This window comes from Meleagris gallopavo, chromosome 2 (assembly GCF_000146605.3).
Source record: "Meleagris gallopavo isolate NT-WF06-2002-E0010 breed Aviagen turkey brand Nicholas breeding stock chromosome 2, Turkey_5.1, whole genome shotgun sequence".
NCBI classification, from domain to species: Eukaryota; Metazoa; Chordata; class Aves; order Galliformes; family Phasianidae; genus Meleagris; species Meleagris gallopavo.
Genome location: NC_015012.2, coordinates 89761693 through 89783075, shown reverse-complemented (window position 1 = coordinate 89783075; position 21383 = coordinate 89761693). Strand labels below are relative to the sequence as shown.

Genomic DNA, 21383 nt, shown 5'->3' with positions numbered 1-21383 from the left:
GTGAAGGGGGAGGGAAAAAAAAAGTCTCACTTCTGTTATTGCTAGGCCTGAAAATAAAGATATAAGACTGAATGCTTATTTGGTGCTTTACTGATGTCACAACCATTCCTTTTGCCACTTCCTATTTGTGAGCAAAACTGCAAATTACACATGCTGTCAGTTTAAAGCTGAAGTTCTGCAGCATTTTGTCTGTTTTAGTCTCAAGTTCATCTGTGCTTTCCTGGGAATTTAATCCATTTTCTAAATATTAATCAAAATTTTAGTTTTGGTTGCTAATGCTGCAATGTGTCCTGCTCATTTAACAAATTAGTTTCTGATGCTTGAGTTTACAACCTGAAATTAAAAAAAAAAAAAATTTAATAAAAATTCCAGTAGTATTTGCAGCTTCAAGATTGTGCTTTCTCAGTTTCCTTCAATTTTTTACAAGAAGGTGATCATTCATCAGGACAACAAATTACTTGTCTGTTTTGATCTTATTTCAATTCTGTAGGAAAATGGTTTTGGATTTTTATAAACCAGTTTTTTGGTGTTTCCAGAGGTTTTAGTAATTTTTGCAATGGTGCAGGATGTATCATGTCAAGCGTCTTGTAGATCCTTGGAGTTGTGAAATAGGAATTGAGACATAGGCATTCATGCTATATTTTATACAATCTCATGTTTGGCTCTAGGTTCTCATAAAGAGGTTCTCATAAAGAAGCAGTTATGTTTATGTCAAATTTCCATCACTTATCTTTTGTTTTCCTGCTATACTACGGTATTTCTGTGGTGGAGAGGGTCAGAAGCACGTAACAGTAGCATTACCATTCTTATATCTTGCTTTGCTGGAACATACATGTGAAGAGATGGAGGTACTGGCAGAATTTGAAGGAACCTGTGCCTTCATTAACTGAAACAACTGAATAGGCAGATAGGCAGATCTTTTTGTTAGTTGTCAGTAACACCAATGAATGTACTTGTAGCTTAGGGGAAGAAAAAATAAAAGAGAGAAAACTTGACAAACTAGATTATAAAGACTTTGTTTTTTCAAATTAGTGAACAGCAGTATAGGCTTCCAAACTGGAAGTGATCTGTTCTTCGAATAGCTGGAGAATTAAAGCTTATCAGACTCATTTTGCATCAAAAAACTTAATTTCTTCAAAACTTTATTACTTCAGCTGAATTTAATAAATCAGGTATTTTGGGTAAGTAAGGACAGAAAATAAAGCTATGATTCTTTTCTGTTCTTGCACTTCAAACTTATGCTGCTAGACTAGGAAGATTCTATGTCTCTTGTAGTTTTTTGAGTACAGTACTGGCCTCAAACCACCTGGAGTGTTCATCTGTAGTTACGGTGAATGAGAATTTCTCTAAGCACATTTTGTAATATATGCTCAGTCTTTCAAAGTAGGTAAGTCCAAGAGTAGCAGCTCCTCATCTTTACAGGAGCTCATACACGTTAGGAGTCTTCCCTAGAAGAGTCTACAGACTTCAGATCCATCATCTATGGAATTCACGAAGAAATTGTATATAATTTTTCAGTACTTACAAAGTCACACTTCTCGTAATGCAACCACTTGCAGTCTTGCTGTATTTTCTGCCAGAAAATATAATGATATGTAAATATAAAAAAAAAAATAAAAAGGAAGAAAAATATCTAGGTGAATGATGCAAGAGATCTTTTACATCATTTGAGAGCAGATCAGTAGCATTTAAATTAGATGCATTTTTTTATAAGAAATTATTTTAAAAGCAGTTACTTCTGAGTGAAACAGATGTATTGATGTTTAATCTGTTTAACTTTACTCCAAAATAGTTCTGGTGAGAAATTATACCTATCAGTGCAACTAGGGACCAGTAATACCTACTGAAATTTCAGAGTAGCTTTAACAAAGTCATCGGAATCTAGGGTTTTGTCTTAGACCAGGTGATCTTCATTACACTTTGAAATGCAAGCTGTACATAAGCTGTACATAAAGTCACATTTGCTGAAAAACAATGAAACAGATTAAGTGATTGTGAGATAAAAAGTGTTCTGTAAGCAATTCTCATATTGATGTTACAAGTATGATTCAAGAAGCTACTAGCTTGGAGTAAGATGGTGACACAGAGGTGACATATACCTAATTTCAAACTAACTAATAACTGCAAACAGGTCAGATTTAGCTGGAAGCCACATTCCTGGCCCCAAGCTCACCAGAAAAGAGAAAAAAAAAAAACTTTCTGGAAGTTGTGTGCTGTTTATATTTCTCAAAATGCTTAAACATCATACTGCAGTAGAAGGCTAAGTCATATCAGCTGATACATTTCTGCTGTGAGTTTGGAGGAAAATGTGTGAGATATGCTCCTGCAGGAAAATGTTTCAGTTTTCTCAAACATAAGTTCAGTGGTTTTGAGTTTTTGAGAGTCTTCTTTGCTCAATTTGTTTTAGTAGTATTCTGAAAAGATTCTGTTGATAGGGCTTACAGGTTACAAATACATAGTGAGGTTGTGATGTTCTCTTGGACTATTGCAAAAAGGCAAATAAAACCACTCAAACTCAAAAATACAGCCATTTCTCAGATCGTACCATGTTGTAAGGCTGGAGATGGATGTAAAGCTACAAAAAGAATCGTTTATCAGGTAAGAACAAGTTGCTGAGATGCACAAATCAAAGCAAGTGTGATACATTTTGCTTGAATTGTTACTTGCTTTTTTTTTAATGTGCTAATCTGTATCTTGCTTTGTTTTCAGGTTTATGGTAGGCTGTGGTAGGTGTGATGACTGGTTTCATGGCGATTGTGTTGGACTGAGTCTTTCTCAAGCGCAGCAGATGGGTGAAGAAGATAAAGAATATGTGTGTGTGAAATGCTGTGCCGAAGAAGATAAAAAGGCAGAGTGTTTGGATCAAAGTGTTCTGGATACTCAAGTGAAAATTGACAGCCACAAAGAAGAAAAAACAATTGAATATGAAAAACCAGGGATGTCAAAGCCAGGACCTACTTGTAATCTGAACATAGCAACTGAAAAAGGAAAGCAGACAGAGGATATAGGGAAACACAAAGTCAAAATTTTCAAACGGGTGAGTCTTATTTAATGCTTAAATTCTTTTTTGCTACTGAGGGTAGAGGGTTTTCTCCTACCTCCCTTGTTTGGAAATATTACATTATAAGCATTTTTTATTCTAGTATAAACCTCTGTTACTATTTTCAGCGTAACTTCATTTTCAGACAGGTTTGGCTGTTTCGAGATATTGATATACTCCTTTCTTAGACAGAAGTGTGAGCATAAGTGTATTCACCTATGTATATTTCTATCTGTTTAAACTAAATACACTGTTCAGAAGCAGCTTTTAACCCTTCTCACCAGAGAAAGAATGCATGACAAATGTAATAGATAAGAGGTTATTACACTGTAGATTTTCCCATGTTACATAACTTACATAAACTAATGCTGTAGCCTTAGATCAAAGGATAGCCAGATGGTTTTGAATGTTCTATTCATCTTTTTTTGAAGAAGTTAGTGAATTTTGCCTTCAGAACTCCAGCCACTTTTCTTAGGCATCTATCAATTTGCTATATAATATAAAGCATACATCTATGGGACTAGGTGAAAACAGCATTAGTTTTGACAATTTTACTTTAGATTTGATTTAGAAGAAAATGCTTGATGTTTTAATTAGTATCTTTCTACTTTCTCTTATTTATCAAGAGCAGTGAGGTGACTTGCTTTTTATTAAACTTACTCAGTCTTTTGACATATTGTATCATGTTTAGCATAACTTAATCGTCATTGATTGTTTTTTGTTTTATAGCATTGCTGTGATTCTGACATGTAAGCTCTTCTGTTTAACATTGATCAGATTTTCTTTTGGTTTGTTTTGTTTTACATGTACTCATATGTGGCTTCCTGTGAATGCGTGGCTAAAACTGGTTATGGGAAGTTCTAGTTTCCCTGACAGCTAAACACAGTGTTTTTCCACATAGAGCTTAACTGCAAATTGCCTTGGGCCAGTTTTTCAAGGAAATTGTCAGTCAGTAGTTGGTAGCAATTTGAGATATTGTCCAGTAACTTGCAAGATGGCATTACATGTTGGTGTGTGTACTTCTGGGGGGTTTACTATACCTGTATACTTAAAAATTTGAGAAAAATGCACGGTAGTTATGCTGTGATTCATTACAGCATTCAGTAGAATGTTATCGTGTGAATGTTTCAGGATTCTGGTGATGGGAAGAACTTATCAGAATCCAGAGACTCAGATACTAAAAAAGGCCAACATGTTCCTGCTCGTAAAGCATCACAAACTGCTGTAATTCCTCGGCGGTCCTCTGAAGAAAAAGGAGAAAAAATTAGTAAAGAGTCACTTAATGCGGTTGAAAAGTCCACAAAATCAGGTAATGACTAAGAAAAGTACTCCATGCTGTAACTGATGTGTACAGTGAAGGACAGTGACTTTCTATGTAGTATCAATTTTTAAATGTTTTATTCCTGCAAGTGATTTTCATTTGAAATTTTATTTGAGAGATGAAAGGTACATATCTTCCCTCAGAATAAACCTACCTGCATTCCCCATCTCCCTTTTAGGAAACAGTACTCTTAAGTTCATGGTAAGATGGAATTCCTGTGATCTGGTATTGAAATCTTAGAAGCAGTGCTAGTGAGATTTTGTATGAGAACTGTCTTTAAATCCTAAACTCAAACTTTGAATTCATGTCTCAAAAAAATCTGCTTTTCTGGTGGTTTGTCAGTTTTGACATTCTAGAAACTTTTTTCGTGGAAGAAAAGAATCGAATGTATCAGGATTAAATGTAAATCTAAATGTAAGTATTTGATACTGAATGGCATCCTTTAGACTTTAGATACTGTACTGTTCAAGTTCTGAGTCGCAGAATAGCTAACAACCTTTTCCAACTACATATTGCATGAGTGAAATGAGTCTTCGGCATCTGTGGAATCATTGAATTGTTCTAAAATGTATTAATTGAATTAGGAAGTGACAAAAGGGTATCTCAGTGATGAGTTGAGTAAGAATTAACCTGAAGATCACTTTTAAACTGGATGGCTTGGTAATCTCGTTTAGGGCAATTAGCATAAAAATGGATAAGCAGTGAGTTTGTCTTACTTTAACTGCTTTTTAGGATGCTTATAGAGCACTGTTTATTGCTAATCTTGCCTATCATTTCCCTCTTATGGGACTGTATTTTCAGATGGTTGAAATTTGTCTGAAATATTGCTTGCATGTGGAAACTTTCTATGTCCCCTGACACTCTCAGGCTTCATTTGATTTTTAAAAATGTTTCAACTTAGCTCTTCATCCAATTCTGAAGAGGAGATGAGCAAATAAAAGCATTATTAAAGCTGCTTTACTTAATAAGTCTAGCATATCAAATCACAGTGTAAAAGTATGACAACAGTATCCAGTCTTTACTGCCTTCCTAGTGAGAAAAGAGAATTTATAATCTTGGTAGGGCTGATGGTCACATTAATTACACAGCTGATGTTTGAAATACACATTCTGCCCCATGGAAAATAAAATCTGTCCTTTTCTAGTTACTTGAAAAGGTAGTATGCTTCTGGTATTGAAGTGTTTTAAATTGTGCTCAATAGTTAAAGGAAATAATGAACAAAATGTTCTTTTTACCATCAATCATAAAGCTAGGTCTTCATTAGTCTTAGTTGTTTCTTTTTTCTTTTTCAGGGTAAAAAAAATGAATAAATTAACATTTTTCTCTTTAATTTCATAAAAAGAAGGTAACTACTGTATATTAGGGATATATGCATAAGCTGAGACATGAGTAGTCAATTGAAACTTTGCAAATTAAAATTTGAAGTGATTGTTGAAATGATTGTAGTTTGGGTATAAATGTATATTGTTTATATATATATATATATTTTTTTGAAATCATACACAATGTATGATTGTTATTATTTATGATACAAACGTTATAGTGGCCATGTTTGAGACTGTCTTTTACCTGAACTGGCAGCTGAGATTCTCATGATTGGAGTAGTTTTGATGGCTATCATATTCAAGAATGCTAAGTTTAATGAAAAATTACATTTTAAAGTAACATTGAATATGCTTGTGGTAAGTGCCTCCCCATATACTTTTTTTCTCAATGTAGCAATGGAAAAATTTGTCTTAGTAGAATATCCCAAGTTGGCGGGGACCTGCAAGGGTCATCAAATACAACTCCTGGCTCCAAATAGGACTACACAAAATTCAAACCCAATGTCTGAGAGCACTGTCCAAATGCTCCTTGAGCTCCAGCAGTTCGGGGCTTTGCCTGCTATTCCATGTCGACCACCTTCTGGTTAAGAACCGCACCCCAGGGTGCAATTGGTCTTTGGGCTGCCAGGGCACGTTACTGGCTGAGGTGCAACTTACTGTTGACCAGAATCTCCAGATCCCAAAAGAAAACAGACAAAGAAAATGTTTACTGTAGTGGCCATGCAGCTTATGGTTTTTAACTCTGTGTTTTTGTAGGTGCTCATGAGAAACAAGAAATTAAGAAAAAGAAAAATGAGAAAGGACCAGTCAGTGCAGCGCATTTACCAACCGTGCCAGCTTCCAAACCTTCTGCTGATCAGATAAGACATAGCGTTAAGCAATCTCTTAAGGAAATTCTGATGAAAAGGTATGAATATATAATGAAATGCATTTATTAATTTGTGTTTGCAAGTATTTTCTTTCAGAAGAAAACAGAGGGGAAATAATATTTGGAAATAATTGGTAATTATTGTATTTGCCCTTCTATTCTCTTGCAGGTTGACAGACTCCAGTTTAAAGATTCCTGAGGAGAGAGCAGCAAAAGTTGCCACAAGGATTGAAAGAGAACTGTTTTCTTTTTTTCGAGACACTGACTCAAAATATAAGAACAAATATAGAAGTTTAATGTTCAATCTAAAAGATCCTAAAAATAATGTATGTATTACTTGTCTGTAATGATTTGTTGAAATCCCTTATTTACTGTGTATTAAAGGAACAGTCTTCTATGAAAATACGTTATTAAGCCTCTCAGAATTAATCTTGTTCATTATTATTCCTCTGTGTTTCCTTGTCTCTTTGATGTTTTGTCCTCTTGTTGCATACCCAGTCTTCTCTGTTTCTTTGTGTTTTTTTTTTTCCCTACCATTAATTCTTCAAATCTTTGCTCTCAGTGTACTTAGTAGTCAGATTTCCGATTGTAGTGAATGTAGCTTGCCTTGTCAAAGTAGTCTTTACTACTGATGTGTATTTTTTTCTCATAATTTTCTTTTTTTGTTTCTTCATGTAGCTTGTTTCACTGTAGTTTTGGCTTTCTGTAAGCCCATTATTTGATATGGCCATTTTAGCTTGTCTTTTTTACTTTTTGTCAGTTATTCTGATCATTTGTACTCTGTTCTGATCAAGTTTCTTTTTTCAATCTCTTGCTCTTTAGTAATAATGGACTGTAAATTGTATGAGCAGGCTAACTTCTCTAAGTGGCTTGCTTTGTTTGCTCATGCTGCCAAGTAATGTAAGTCCTCCCTCCTACCTACATGCCCCTTAGAATTCACTTAAGTCAATCAAGAAGCACAGATATTCTCTTTATTATTAGCTTTTTTCTGTTGTGTTGTACAGAGAATTTACAGCTTTACAGAAAAGTCTGTTACTGCTGCAGTGGGCATAAAATTTCTATTTTTGCAACAACGGTTAATCATACAGCTGATCATTAAGGGTGTATGTAGATGTAGACTAAAGAGGGGACTCTGGAATTAAGATTTTTATCTTAAAAAAAAAAAAAGTCTAGTAGTGTTTCTCATACAGAGAATATTTTAAACAATACTCATGTTTATAGAGAGTATATTGAATGTTGTTCTTCTACTTTGTTTTCTGTTAGGAGCTGTTTTTGTCTCCACAGCAATAGTTTTCTTTTTTCTTCTAGATATTGTTCAAAAAAGTACTGAAAGGAGAGGTTACTCCAGACCATCTAATAAAAATGAGCCCAGAAGAACTGGCCTCCAAAGAACTGGCTGCTTGGAGACAAAGAGAAAACAGACACGTGAGATTTGTCAACTTAATGTTGTTTAGTTGGCTGCCTAAGTGTATTTAACTTCTGTTTCCAGGTTAAGTGTATTTAGAAGGAACAGAATGCATGTCACGTAAATCAACTCCAACTGGTCAGGAAGACCTCCATAATTTATTGAGTATTCAAAACTGAAAGGAGATGTTAGTACAGAAGTGAAAGAACTCTAGTAAATTCCTGAAGGGGAGAAACGATGTAGCTTTGTTTCTACTCTGTTTTTTTTTAATTATGTCTCAAAAGGAAAGGCTTTTGTATCTTTCCAGCAAGATTTTAAAGCTCTAGTTGGAGCTTTATAGAACAGTTCTAACCAGGGTGAGAGATCTCTTAGAACTAGCGAGACATAACTAGTCAACTAGCTGTTTATAACTTACATGTCGATGGAACATTGCATCTCACCCACCAAGAAGTCTGGAGCTGAAAATGTTATCTGCCAATCTGAAAACCATCTAAAGAAATAAATAATAATACGCAGTATAGGAAGTTTATTAGGTTACTTTAAGCATTACTTTCCTTGAAATAGCAAGACATGCTATATTTATAACTGTGTTGATAGTTTAAAAGGAGAAGCAGGAATAGTAAGAGCTGTGTTACTACTTTTATAGAAGAACCCAAAAACTGACAATAGTTAACAAATGACAACTAAGCATAGCTATTTAAAAATGGCCATATCAGAGCATTAAGATGTCTAATTTACAAATCTGAATTTGTACTGGGGAGAATCTTTGATATTTATGTGCCAATATAGGACTGAAAGGCAAAAAATTTGGATAGTGTTAATTGGGATATATGTTTTGTGTTTGGGTTTTATGACAGTAGAAATTTTGTTATGTTGGATGACTTCTAATGAAAATAAATAAATGAGTAGATACCATGACATACAGTAGATTTGAGAACAGCCCATTCAAACTGTTTCTGGATTAAGAAGTAGAGATGTGCTTTAAGAAGCAATTTTAGAACTAACGGTGTTTTCCTTTTTTCAATAGAGCAAAGTAGTAGTCTTTAGCATATGCATTACTGGAAGAATATATTTAATTTTTTTTCTTGAGGAAGAACATTATTAGGTTTATGTACTCAAGATCAAGCTCTTGAAAAATTACATAAATCTAGGTGTATTTATGTCCTACATTATCTCCTATATATTCCTATCATTATGGAAAAAGAGTTAATAAATTTTTCTTTAGGAAAATGTGGATTACTTGTATTTAAATTCAGTGTTGAAGGTCTACTTTACAGTTTCCTTATTCTTGTATTTTAAGTGAAGTTAGATGATGTGCTTGTGTTTTTCCTTGAAGAAACTGCTTAACACTAGTAAAATAAGAATATACTCTTTTATTCATGGAGAATTCCTTGATTACAGTCCTTATTTTATGTATTACATATACTGATTTCCAAATTTTATTATGTGGAAACAAATAAATAGTATAACTTGTTTTTACAGACAATTGAAATGATTGAGAAAGAACAGAGGGAAGTTGAAAGAAGACCTATCACAAAAATTACTCACAAAGGTGAAATTGAAATTGAAAGTGAAACACCAATGAAAGAACAAGAAGTTATGGAAATTCAGGTAGGAAAGAGAACAGCATATTTGGTTCATAGATAACATGGTTGTAAGTCTGATTACTTGTTAATTCTGTTTTAATTCTTCTTTCATCCTGACTTTGACTTACAGGCCTGGTGGTTTGTTGTTGGTTTTTTTTGTTTTTTTTTGATTCATTGATGAATACAGTGGAAAATACTTTAAATCTTATGTAAAATATATTTGGGAATACCTATTCACTATTCTAATGAATTTATATAGGTTTTGTCATAGCCTTTTAGGTTACAGAGACTTTGTAGACTCGAAGGGAAAATTTTATCATAGAATCATAGAATGGCCTCGATTGAAAAGGATCACAATGATCATCTGGTTTCAGCCACACTGTTATGTACAGGGTCACCAGCCACCAGACCAGGCTGCCCAGAGCCACATCCAGCCTGCCCTTGAATGCCTCCAGGGATGGAGCATCCACAGCCTCCTTGGGCAACCTGTTCTAGTGTGTCTCTACCCTCTGAGTGAAAAACTTCCTCCTAATATCTAACCTAAACCTCCCTTGTCTCAGTTAAAATCATTCCCCCTTGTCCTATTACTGTGCACCCTTGTAAACAGCTGTTATGTCTGAAAGGAAGAAAATACTATAAATAAATTGAAGCAGTGCAAATAGTGACATTAGGAATATTAACAGAAGAAAAAATCTGAGATGTTTTGACTTTCCTTAGGAACCTAATATGATGAAGTTGCATGAGAAGTCAGAGGAAGCTGAGAAAGATAAAGAAGGAAATGAATCTGCATCTCCAGACACCACAAGTCAACACAAAAATCATCTCTTTGATCTTAACTGCAAAATCTGCATAGGTGACAAGAACATAAATATTTTTATTCTCAGTTTGCAGACAAAGATGTGGCAGTTTTACAATTTTAAAATGATAGTCACCTTCTATTTATAAAATGTAGACAGATAAATCTTTTTAATGAGTGCATGTACTACTGTTGATACGTAATGTATTTATCCTATTGCACTACAATGGTAATAATGTATTTTTGGTTCATCTTCCATGTTTTCTGAGGAAGTTCTCTTAACTTTTTTCTTTTTTTTTCCAACTACAAAACAAAACATATTCAAAACATTGTAATTCATCTCCGCAGGTCGAATGGCACCACCTACTGATGATGATATTTCTGCAAAAAAAGTGAAAGTGTCTGTTGGAGTTGCACGGAAGCAATCAGACAATGAAGCAGAGAGCATTGCAGATGCGCTTTCTTCAACATCCTGTATTTTAGCTTCAGAATTACTGGAAGATGATAAGCAAGACTCATCAAAATCATCATTCCCGACTCTTCCAAAGTAATATAAACTTAAGAAACAGTATTTTTAAGTGAAACACATTATTTCTCTTGTTAAATTATTATGATTAATGTTAGTTGTTTTTTTTATAGCATTTCATAATTTCATATAGTGGAGGCTGTACATGTCTTCTTAAGAATGGGGCTAATTGCTGCTGTGCATTTGTATAAATAATGCTACATGTATAGTGATTACAAACCTCTAATTCTCATATTCCTTTCAGGGAAAATAAATTACTTTATTGAAGGTGTATGTGTGCTTATATGGAGAGAGATATATATATATATAATGTTAGGGAATTTGAGTTTGCTCTGAACAAATTGTGATGGATCAGGCTAGTTTCAAATCTCAAAAATTATTTTGCTAGTTAGTTGACTTTTCTGATATTTGTTTCTTACAATTTATCAGTTATTACCCTTGTGTATTGCAACAGCTAGCCCTTTAAAGTTTTGCCACCAGTTAACTCTGAGCATGTAGTACTGTAGCTCTGATGCCTTGCAGTTAGCACTGGTGTTCATAGTCTTTGTCAGAGTTGTGGGACTAGAGGTCTTCTCAGGAGTGAGAAGGTGGAGTTGAAGTGATGCAGTCTTTCTTACCAATTTTCCCATTGCTCATTCCTGGTGCTTAATTCTTTCTGTATTATCTCCAAAAAGAAAGAGAGGAGGATAGAGAAATCTCATCTGTTATCAATAGTGTGTATTAGATTTTTTGCAGTTTTGTTTTTGCCAGGCACCTCCCCTGCTTGTGCAGTATTACTGTATCAAACATCTTTCCTGCCTGCTCTACATACTTTGTTGTTGCCTTTCAGATTTTGTTATCATTTACAAATGCTTTCTGCACCCCGTGTGAAAGCCAGACCGCAGCTCTCTATTTTTGTTTTATGTTTTGCTATGTACACAATGCATGTGTGTTGTGGCTGACTATATTCTTAGCAATGTTTTTCCAAAAATGTTAATATACTGTTGCCTGTTTACGCAGTTTTTATGTTTGGTTGTTGCCTTTTTTTCTTTATTTGTAGCAAGTAATTATTGTGTCATGCCTAACATTTTTTTGAATCACGGGGTTCATGAGGCCTTTGCTTTGGCCACAATGATGTCTGGTGAAAATGATAGTTAGAGAATAGCTGTCACAACATTGAGTTTAATGTATGGAGCATCTTCTTTTGAAAGAAGAGTAGTTTAGTTTAGCAAGGCTTTAGACACTATCTCCTGTAACATCCTCATAGGTAAGCTTAGGAAGTGTCTAAAGGAAAGAGTCCACCTGCTTTCCTGTGTAACCTGTAGGGAAACTGCTTTAGCAGGGGTTTGGACTAGATGATCTCCAGAAGTCCCCTACAGTTCTGTTTTCAGCAATATCAGATTGTGTGTTCTGAGATGCTAACAGCTTTTTTTGTGTTGAGGAGAGCACCACAGAGCAAGTGAGGGAAAGCAGCAGCCATAACTTGTAGGCCTGTCACCTTACCCCTTTAACATGAAAATGCAGTAGCTGTTCTTGAACAATTTCTTTTTTCTGATGAATTTTCCTCCTCACCACTCCTTCTATTCTCCCTTTCCTTGGCTTGTAGTTGATCTAGTATGGATGTTGCTGTCAACTCTCTTCATTTTCTTCCTTTCAACCTTCACTTTCTTCTAAATTGCAGTTATGAGGATAATTTTTCTGGTCTGGGAGACAAGTTTCTAGAAAAACACCTGACTCATTTGTTTAGAATTGACCATAGTCCAGGAATGCAACCTTTATCAGGACATGGTCCTTCACCAAGGACACGGGACTTTGGTTTTAGAATGGTTTGCTGAAGATTTAAAGAAATAATTTCTAGTGTAGACAGCATGAAACGTAGGTTACTGTGTTACCACACAGCACAGCATTTATTACTAGTGAGTGACTGATAAACAGTAATAGTAGCATGCCTAGAATATTTTTTTTTTAAATAGGTTCAGAAGTGCTAAAATGTTGCTGTATTATTTTCTGTGAAGAAGCTCCCAGGCTGAGAAACAATTTCCTATGAAATTAAATCTTTCAGTTTATTTTTTGCAGTTGCTTTGCTATAGTTGCTGACTATTTTTGTTGTTGTTTTGTTTTGTTTTGTTTTTCTCAAGTGTGAGGCGGTAAAGTTGCTTTGTATGGGTAATGATGTTGAAACTGAGAAGAGGTGCTGACAGAGCCTGTGGAAGTGATGCCTGGATGTGAGAGCAGCTAGAATCTATAGGTGGCGGACAGCGTTGCAGCAAGAAGTAGGAGCTAGGAAAGCAGGGTGAAGACAGGCCAGCAGTTTGCATGCTGTCTTCTCCCTCTCTACATGTTGCAGGGGGAAGATAGATCTTAATGGGTCTGCAGCACTGTACATGTTTCTCTGTCCTCTGTGATACCATTTTTTAGTTCGTGGAAAAAATAATTTCTGCAGGCTCCAAAAATACAGCGTTGAGCTAATATGTTGTTTATTTAATGGAATGAAATGAAATGAGAAATATCTTCTGCTACTCTGGAAGATGAGGAATAATAGGCTTGTCTGCCTATGTGTTTTCTTACGCTCTCAGGTATTCTTAACTGAAAAGTAAAATTCTTAATGATCGGTAGCTTATTTTGTGAAGAAAGGTGATGATTTACATGTCATGCTCTAAACAAAGTGGTTTTGTCTTTTTTAATTTTTTTTTTTGTTTTTTTAAGATCGGAAACACCTGGTACTGTAGAATGTGAAAGTCTGTTTCTGGCGCGCCTGAATTTCATCTGGAAGGGTTTCATCAACATGCCTTCCGTGGCAAAGTTCGTTATCAAGGCTTATCCAGTTTCTGGCTCTTTTGAGTATTTAACAGAGGTAATTACATTTATTGCAAAGAATGGACAACTCTTTTGTGAACTTTAGTGACTTATTTACCATGTAAGCTAATGATAGTATAGTGATAAAAGACAGCAAAGTGTGAACACAGTGCTTGCAGGAGGAAAGAAGGTAGGCAGAGTTTATCTGTGTAAGTAAATATTTTTCAGTTTGCCCTAAGTGAACCCATGGTTCAGCAGGATTCAAGTTCTCTAATGTATTTTAAGGTGTTTTTCTCTCATCTTTCTTGAGGATGAGTAGCAGTTTCTGTAGAGATAATTTTGCAAATATTCAACTGTTTCTAATTTGCTATGAAACATCTTCTGTGTTAGGAAAGTTAGGACAAAATTTATTACTGAATAAATAATCAAATAATAATCATCTCAGTGGCATCCATTTTCTGAATTACAGGTGAGGAAATGAAAACTTCCCTTTAAATTGAAAGCATTAAAAAATCAGCATCAGTTTTTGTAAGAAAGTGTCTATAGGAGATTTCTGTTAACATTATGAGCAGTCTTTTTTTCTACAATAGAAATGTTTGTAACAAGATTTGGATTTTTTTTTTTCTAATCTGATGCAATTACAGCCCTTGTAAGGCTAAATTAACCTTAAAAATGTTTATTTAGTATTCTGTTCAGGCTCTAAGAAGCAGGAAAAGGATGTGACTACTTGTAACAGTTGTCACTGCAGCATAAAATAAAGATCAAAGAGCATGTAAGGCTCAGTATTACTTCTCACCAGTTGACACAGGATGCGTCAGCCTTCTAATTAGTGTTAGGTCTTCTATTAATGTGCTTATCTTCATTTTACTGTAAATCTTCAGTCAGTTGCAGATCACATAGTACCTCTTGGTGTTGAAGGATTGTTTTAAAAATAGGGTATGTTTAGTATAATTCTTCTGCTTTATTTCAAAACAACTCATTTTCCTAAGTTGTTCTGAAGTTATTCTGGAAGTCTGTTTATGTCACTAGCAAAAGTGAGCTCAATTAGTATCTAAGAACAATTTTTCTTCTATGTACATAAGTGTGTAGGTTATATATTTTCTCATTATTTAAATTTTAAAAACTTATATTTCCCTATAGGTGTGCGACTCTCATAGCAGCTTAATCATTAAAGAAACTTGAGTATTTCTGGAATGGAGTTCGATTTTGTTACTGTGGTGAATTGTTTTGGAGGAAGGTGTATATGAAAGCTTTGAGTGATAATTAATTCATTACTAGTCATTGATCTTGCACTGAGAATCCTAATAGAAATATCCAAAATCTAAATTTAATTAATTTTCTAAATTATTTTTTCTACTCTTGTAACTTCTACTGACTTTTAAAATTAGCATTTAAGAACTATAATAATATAGAATGTTTTGAATATATAAAATAGATATGTTTGATTCAGATTTTTGTTTTTCTTTCTCATAGGATTTACCTGATAGTATTCAGGTAGGTGGCAGGATATCCCCTCACACTGTCTGGGAGTATGTAGAAAAAATCAAAGCCTCAGGGACCAAGGTAAGAAATTTTACATAGTGCTTGCTGTTTAGAATACATTCTGTTTACTCTATATATCTTATTTTCCTGGAACATTTGCAAGACATGTCACAATTCAAGGATAAAACTGATACTTATATTAAATGGGATGGCTGGCAGCTTGTGGAATTTCTTTTTATCTAACCTTAATCTCTCATTTATTGTTTGAGAGCACATGTATTTGTTGGAGAGAAATGCATATATTTGGAGACAGCTTGACATGTCACAAGTATGTATGATCTTTTATTTCTCTTTTTGTTAACAGGAAATCTGCGTAGTTCGCTTTACCCCTGTAACTGAAGAGGATCAGATATCCTATGCTTTGTTATTTGCCTATTTCAGCAGTAGAAAACGTTATGGTGTAGCTGCCAATAACATGAAGCTAGTCAAAGATTTGTATCTCATCCCATTAGGTTCCTCAGATAAAGTCCCACATCATCTCGTGCCTTTTGATGGGCCTGGTAAGTACAGCATGGAACTTTATTATCATAGCACTTCATATAGAAGCTTATAACAGTAGAGGGAATTAAATTTTAAAAGGTAATTAATGATGTTATAGAAAATAAGTCATTCTGTTCAAACAAGTCATGATTTTTTCCATAGTGTTTTATTAACTTCCTTGAGAAGACATTAATTTTCAACTGTAAGATTATTCTGATTTTTTTTTAAGTATCATTGAAAATATTACTTTGAGTAATTTTATTTCATGTTTTACTATGTAATTCCTCTAGCCTAGGTTTCCTTGTGTTTACAATCTCAGAAAATTCACTGGTGCAACTCACCTACAATAGTAATCCTGCTGAGTTCCAAATTGACTGTAACTTAAAAACAGTATTTTCCATCATTTGAAATCTATTAACTTTTTTTTAAACTTGAGCATTCCAAACTTTTTAAAGAAGGAAGAAAAGCAAGAAGGATGGACATTGGAAGTTCTGAAAACAAATGATTAAAAAACTCCAGAAATGACTGGAGCTGGAGCTGCTGCTTAAGCCTGATTTTTTGTGTCAATTTATTTTGGTTATATAAAAAAAAAAAAATTAAGGATGATTTCATTTTACATAGGATGAAACTAATCCAGGATTAGCTACAACTCCTAATTCTCTTTGTGAGAACCTCGTTTAGACAAAACAAAATGCATAGAGAGAGATCGTAGTGTATCTTGAAACACAGTACCTTCCTGCAATGATGAAAGCATTTTGGAAAGTCACTCATGGGTAAACCTTTGAAGAAATCTGTCTAACACAGATTGATTATGGGACTTGCAGGTCTTATTAACACTCTTTTTCATCTTGTGTTTCTCTATCACTGCCATTAGAAAGTAACTCTCTTAGACTAACACTAACAAGTTATTTAACTTTTTTTCTTTTAAAACTAGATATCCTATATAAGTTTTGTATTCTGTATAATGATGGAAATCTCAAATGTCTTAAAATGAAGAATTTCTGTAATATATTATAAGAGCATGTGGTTTATTTTACTTTACTGATTACTTTAACCAAAGCACAAGTAGTTAATACATTGCTCTTACAATTTTGTGCAGGGATTGAAATTCATCGACCAAATTTATTACTGGGATTGATAATTCGCCAGAAAATGAAGAGGCAGATTTCTGCTGTTACAAGTGTTACTAGTAGTTTTGTGGATGAAGTTTCTGAAAGTACCTTGAGTAGTGCGCCACCAGAAAAGAAAAGCAAGCCAAGCAAACCTGAAGTCTCTCATAATGAATTGGCACTAGAAGAAGAAGAGGAAAATGATTTTTTTAATTCTTTCACAACTGTGCTACACAAGCAGAGAAATAAACCTCAACCATCTAATGTAGAAGATGTTCCAGCAGTTATTGAACCATTGGTGGAAAGTAACAAGCATGAACCACCAAAGCCTCTCAGATTTCTTCCTGGTGTTCTAGTTGGATGGGAGAATCAGCCTTCTACTTTGGAGCTAGCAAATAAACCACTGCCAGTGGATGATATTCTTCAAAGCCTCCTGGGTACGACAGGGCAGGTATGTGAACAAAGTAAGCCAGAAGCAAGTCCTGGTGAAGAGATACCTTTATTAAATGAACAAGCAAGCTTAAAAGAAGAAAACATGGATGTTGATGAAGTAACTGCTGAAGTTAGTGAAACAAAGGCTAGTTCAGATAATACGCAAGAGTCTGCTAATGCTACTGTTGGACCTGCAGATGCAGCAGCTACAGGGTCCTCAAGTTCTACAAGAAATGCTGGAACTTTGATAGGACTTACTCTTAAGGGAAAACCTCCCGATGTCTCCACCGAAGCATTTGTAGCAAATTTATCTGCTCAGTCACAGAATAAAGAAACTGAAGAAAGTAAAGAAAATGATTCAAAGCGGCAGACACCTGACAAGGATAATGTCACACAGGAAATTAGAAGGACCACAAATTCCAGCTTTTCTTCTTCATCAAATGCAGGGAAAAACACTGACAACAACACTAACGTAAGTTCTGCTGAAGGTACTACTGCTAATACCTCTAAATCACCACCATTTATTAATCTTAAAAGAGACCCTAGACAGGCAGCTGGGCGAAATCAGCAGACTAATGCTTCAGAAAACAAGGAAGGGGATGTTAGTAAAAATGAAGACCAACAGGTTGCTTCAGGAAATGATCAAATAGAACCAGAGAATAAACAGTCTTCTGGTGATATAGGCTTAAACCTGTATCCAAGTGATGCACAAACAAATGAGATGCAGTATAGTTCAACCACAGCAAAAGCAGATAACACATGTGCATTGCAAGCGGAAGATACCAAACAGTCACAAGAAGATGCAATGCAAAACATTGAGGCTCTGAACTCGTTTAGAATAGGACCAGCAGCAACTTCATCTCATTTTGAAACAGAAAATTCTTCTTCTGAATTTATTTCCAAAGTTCCAAGCCCTGTAACAAGTGGCAGCTTCTCATCTGTTAGACCTCCACAACAGAATTTCCAGCATCCTAAATCTAATCCACCTGGATTTCAATTTCAAGCTCCTGCACCTCCTAACTTCCCTCCACAAAACAGTCCTATGTTTGGATTCCCTCCTCATTTGCCACCTCAACTTCTTCCTCCTCCAGGCTTTGGCTTTCCTCAGAATCCAATGATGCCGTGGCCACCTGTAGGTCATTTATCCGGTCAGCCACCACCCTATGCTGGACCCATTGCACAAGGGCTACCAGTGGCTCACAAACAGTCAAGATTTGTGGGGCCAGAAAATTTTTTTCAGAGTAAAGACAGTAGGAGACCAGAAAGGCGTCATAGTGATCCTTGGGGCAGACAGGAGCAGCATTTGGAGAGAGGGTTCAGTAGAGGAAAAAACGACCAACAGAGACAAAGATTTTATAGTGACTCTCACCATCAAAAGAAAGAAAGACATGAAAAAGAGTGGAACAATGAAAAATACTGGGAACAAGATTCTGAAAGAAATAGACGCAGAGACAGAAACCAGGAAAAGGAGAGAGAGAGGAAGAGTAGAGAGGAGGGACACAGAGACAAAGAAAGGTTGCGACTTCCTCACAGTGATAGGGGTGCTGATGGGAAAAGCCCCAGAGAGACTAGAAACCCAGAAAAAAAGACAGAGAAGCCCAAACCTGAAGAGCAGGCCCAAGAAAAAGATAAGGAGAGGGAGAAAAGTAAAGAGAAACATAGAGAGCGAGAAAGTGAAAAGAGCAGAGACAGACACAGGGACCACAGTGACAGATCTAAAAGCAAAAGGTAAAAAGATGCAGGCAGTCTTTTTAAAGTCCTATTTAAGTAAACTATTAGAGTTACGTCGTAAAACTTTCTATTAAAAAAAAACAAACAAACCAACAGCCTGCTAGGATTGTGCCATCTTTTTTATTCAGTCTTGGTGTTTTGCAGAAACCAGTCTGTGTTTTGGTACTACTCGATGTACCAATACTCATCCTTTTTTTCATTATACCAACTGTCGCTAGAAGTAGGAGTTTAATATTTTTAAAAATTTTACATTGCTGTATATTCAAAATTTTAAAGATTTCTTTTATTAATATGCAATAAAGGCTTAGAAATTTTCTTAGCTGATAAAGCTGGCTTTAGTCATGTCTGCAATATAGTTGCCTTTGGTAATTTGTGCTCTCTCCTGTTTTAAGATGCTCGGATAATTTTAAAGATTACTTTAATACAATAACCTTCTTTGTAAATTGCACTGTTTTTAAGGACTCCAGCAAAACCTCAGAATCCACACATGCTACAACAAAACATAACATGCTTGATGGTGTGAAGAGTTTTTTAAATTATTCAGTAGTACAATAAAGTAATTCAAGTGTATTTCATCAGTTTTTCAAGTATTTCCTAAGCATCTAAAGCAGTCTGTGACCAGAAATTGGAAGGCTGAGCTGCTCGAATGTTATTGCTTTAAACTGCACTTGTTTAAATAAGAAAGCATTTTTAACCTAAGTTCTTGAAAATATGTTTTGTAGTAGTTGATTCATTTTTCCGACCATTTTCCATGCTTCAAAAACTTGAATACCTGAGCTTGTACATTACTTTGTGTTTTGCTATCCTTTTTACTGTAAAATGTAAATATTTTAAGGGATATTTTGATTCTAAAATGATAAAACTTTCTCACATACTGTGTGTGTTTGATTTCATAGGTTTGAAACTGTAGGTTGAAAGAATCTAGCAGGCTAAGTTGTAGAATGCAGAAATGTAGAAATATATTTTACATTTCATGGCTACGCTGTTCTGAGTTCCGGGGGAGCAGAGAGAGGGGAAGAAGGTAGAGGAATGTTTGTCCCATTGGGACTTGCAGTAAATTGATTCCTAATAATGACAGCCACCCACTGCAAAACAAAAAGCCAAAAAAGAAAACCTGAAGACAAGCTGAAATCTCCTGCCTTCTCAGAATACACCTGTCATTTCGCTGAGTCTGTTAGAAACAAACATTCCACTATGTATACCAAAAATGAGGTTTATTGTTCTATTTTTCAGTATTGTTTTTTTTTACTTTGAGTACATTACCTTCTGTATGGACATAGCATTTTGCACTTTGCTGTAGAAAAGCCTCTTCTTTCTGAGAAGATCTTTCAAATTTAACAACACACTAATAATATTTGCTAATTTTAATGTATTTTAAAGTAAAATTTCCTTTCAATATCCTACAAGTAAGTAGCTTCACAGTCAAATTGACTAAAATAAAAACCTTGCACCAAATGAAGAGGTGGCAGACTTTTATTCAGTAATGTTTCTCAGCGTCATAGTTGAGATTCTTAAGTAAGAAATCCTCTTGTAATCAAAGCAGTAGTAAACCTGTCAAGTTTTGTAGTGTGATAATTAATTTGGAAAAACTAGTATCATTTTAATTCCATGATTTATATAGTAGTTTGGCATTAATATGCGTGTGGGTTGTGTAAATATTTACATCAGGGTTTTTAATATTTAAAAAAGTAATGAAACCCTTGTTTGGTTTTGGAATCAGTTTTAAATCAGTAGCTCTGCTTGTCAAGATCTCCTTTTGACCTGTCCAAAAGAGCTCTGAAAATAAACTGTTATCACTGAAAATTGGCCCTATTAGCTGAGATGGGAATGTTTTCTGTCACAGTTACCAGAAATATTTGGAAAGAATACATAAACATTTTCCAGATTTAGCTAGTGCTTTACTATCTGCCTCTTGGAGAGCCAAAGGGGAACATCTCTACTGCGAGAGTTTTATTAAGATTTTAAATTAACAGACAGAAACAGCTGACAGAATTTGGTCCTAGAATCTGAGCTATGTAGTGGGAATAAACCTCACTGCTGCAGGAGTAAGGGGTTGCTGCCTTCCCCACATCTTCAGTCACTTGTCTAATGTTGGTATTTGTCAGGAGTGCTCTGGTTGTTGCTTGCTGTACACTGAATTGCTGCTCGGACCACAGACAGCAGCGTGTGCTGATGGGGAACTGGCAGTACACCAGGAACCCCAGAGTGAATGGAATAAATCTGAAGATGCGCCCTTCCCCAGCATCACATGGCCATAGAAGGCCCTTCTAAGAGAAATGAAGACAAGAATCTGGAGCCAGCTCTAATGTCGAGTAGGCTTTGAGAGCTGTTGTTAACTTGTTGGATAGGGGGGAGAAAGCTCTGCTGTATCAGGCTGATTGCTGGAAAGTTCTGAGCAGCTTAAAAGGATAGGAAGAACCTCAACTGAGATGTTTGCAAATTGCTAT

The 21383-nt window shown here is 35.2% G+C and overlaps 1 protein-coding gene across 5 annotated transcripts in view; it reads left to right on the top strand.

The window, feature by feature from the left end:
• Positions 1-20391, top strand: part of PHF3 (PHD finger protein 3) — a 37653-nt gene extending 17262 nt beyond the window's left edge. For 4 of the 5 annotated variants that reach the window (XM_003204420.4, XM_031552600.1, XM_031552599.1 and 1 more), the window contains 12 exons: positions 2710-3037; positions 4172-4349; positions 6443-6593; positions 6724-6880; positions 7863-7979; positions 9442-9570; positions 10263-10398; positions 10690-10888; positions 13553-13700; positions 15116-15205; positions 15489-15684; positions 16764-20391. In XM_003204420.4, the coding sequence (XP_003204468.2) occupies positions 2710-3037; positions 4172-4349; positions 6443-6593; positions 6724-6880; positions 7863-7979; positions 9442-9570; positions 10263-10398; positions 10690-10888; positions 13553-13700; positions 15116-15205; positions 15489-15684; positions 16764-18937 (4003 nt within the window). In that variant the 3' untranslated portion in view covers positions 18938-20391. Of the gene's footprint in view, positions 1-385; positions 2599-2709; positions 3038-4171; positions 4350-6442; positions 6594-6723; positions 6881-7862; positions 7980-9441; positions 9571-10262; positions 10399-10689; positions 10889-13552; positions 13701-15115; positions 15206-15488; positions 15685-16763 lie in introns of those variants that run through there. The other variant, XM_031552601.1, reaches the window with a different exon arrangement.
• The last annotated feature ends 992 nt before the right edge of the window (positions 20392-21383 follow it).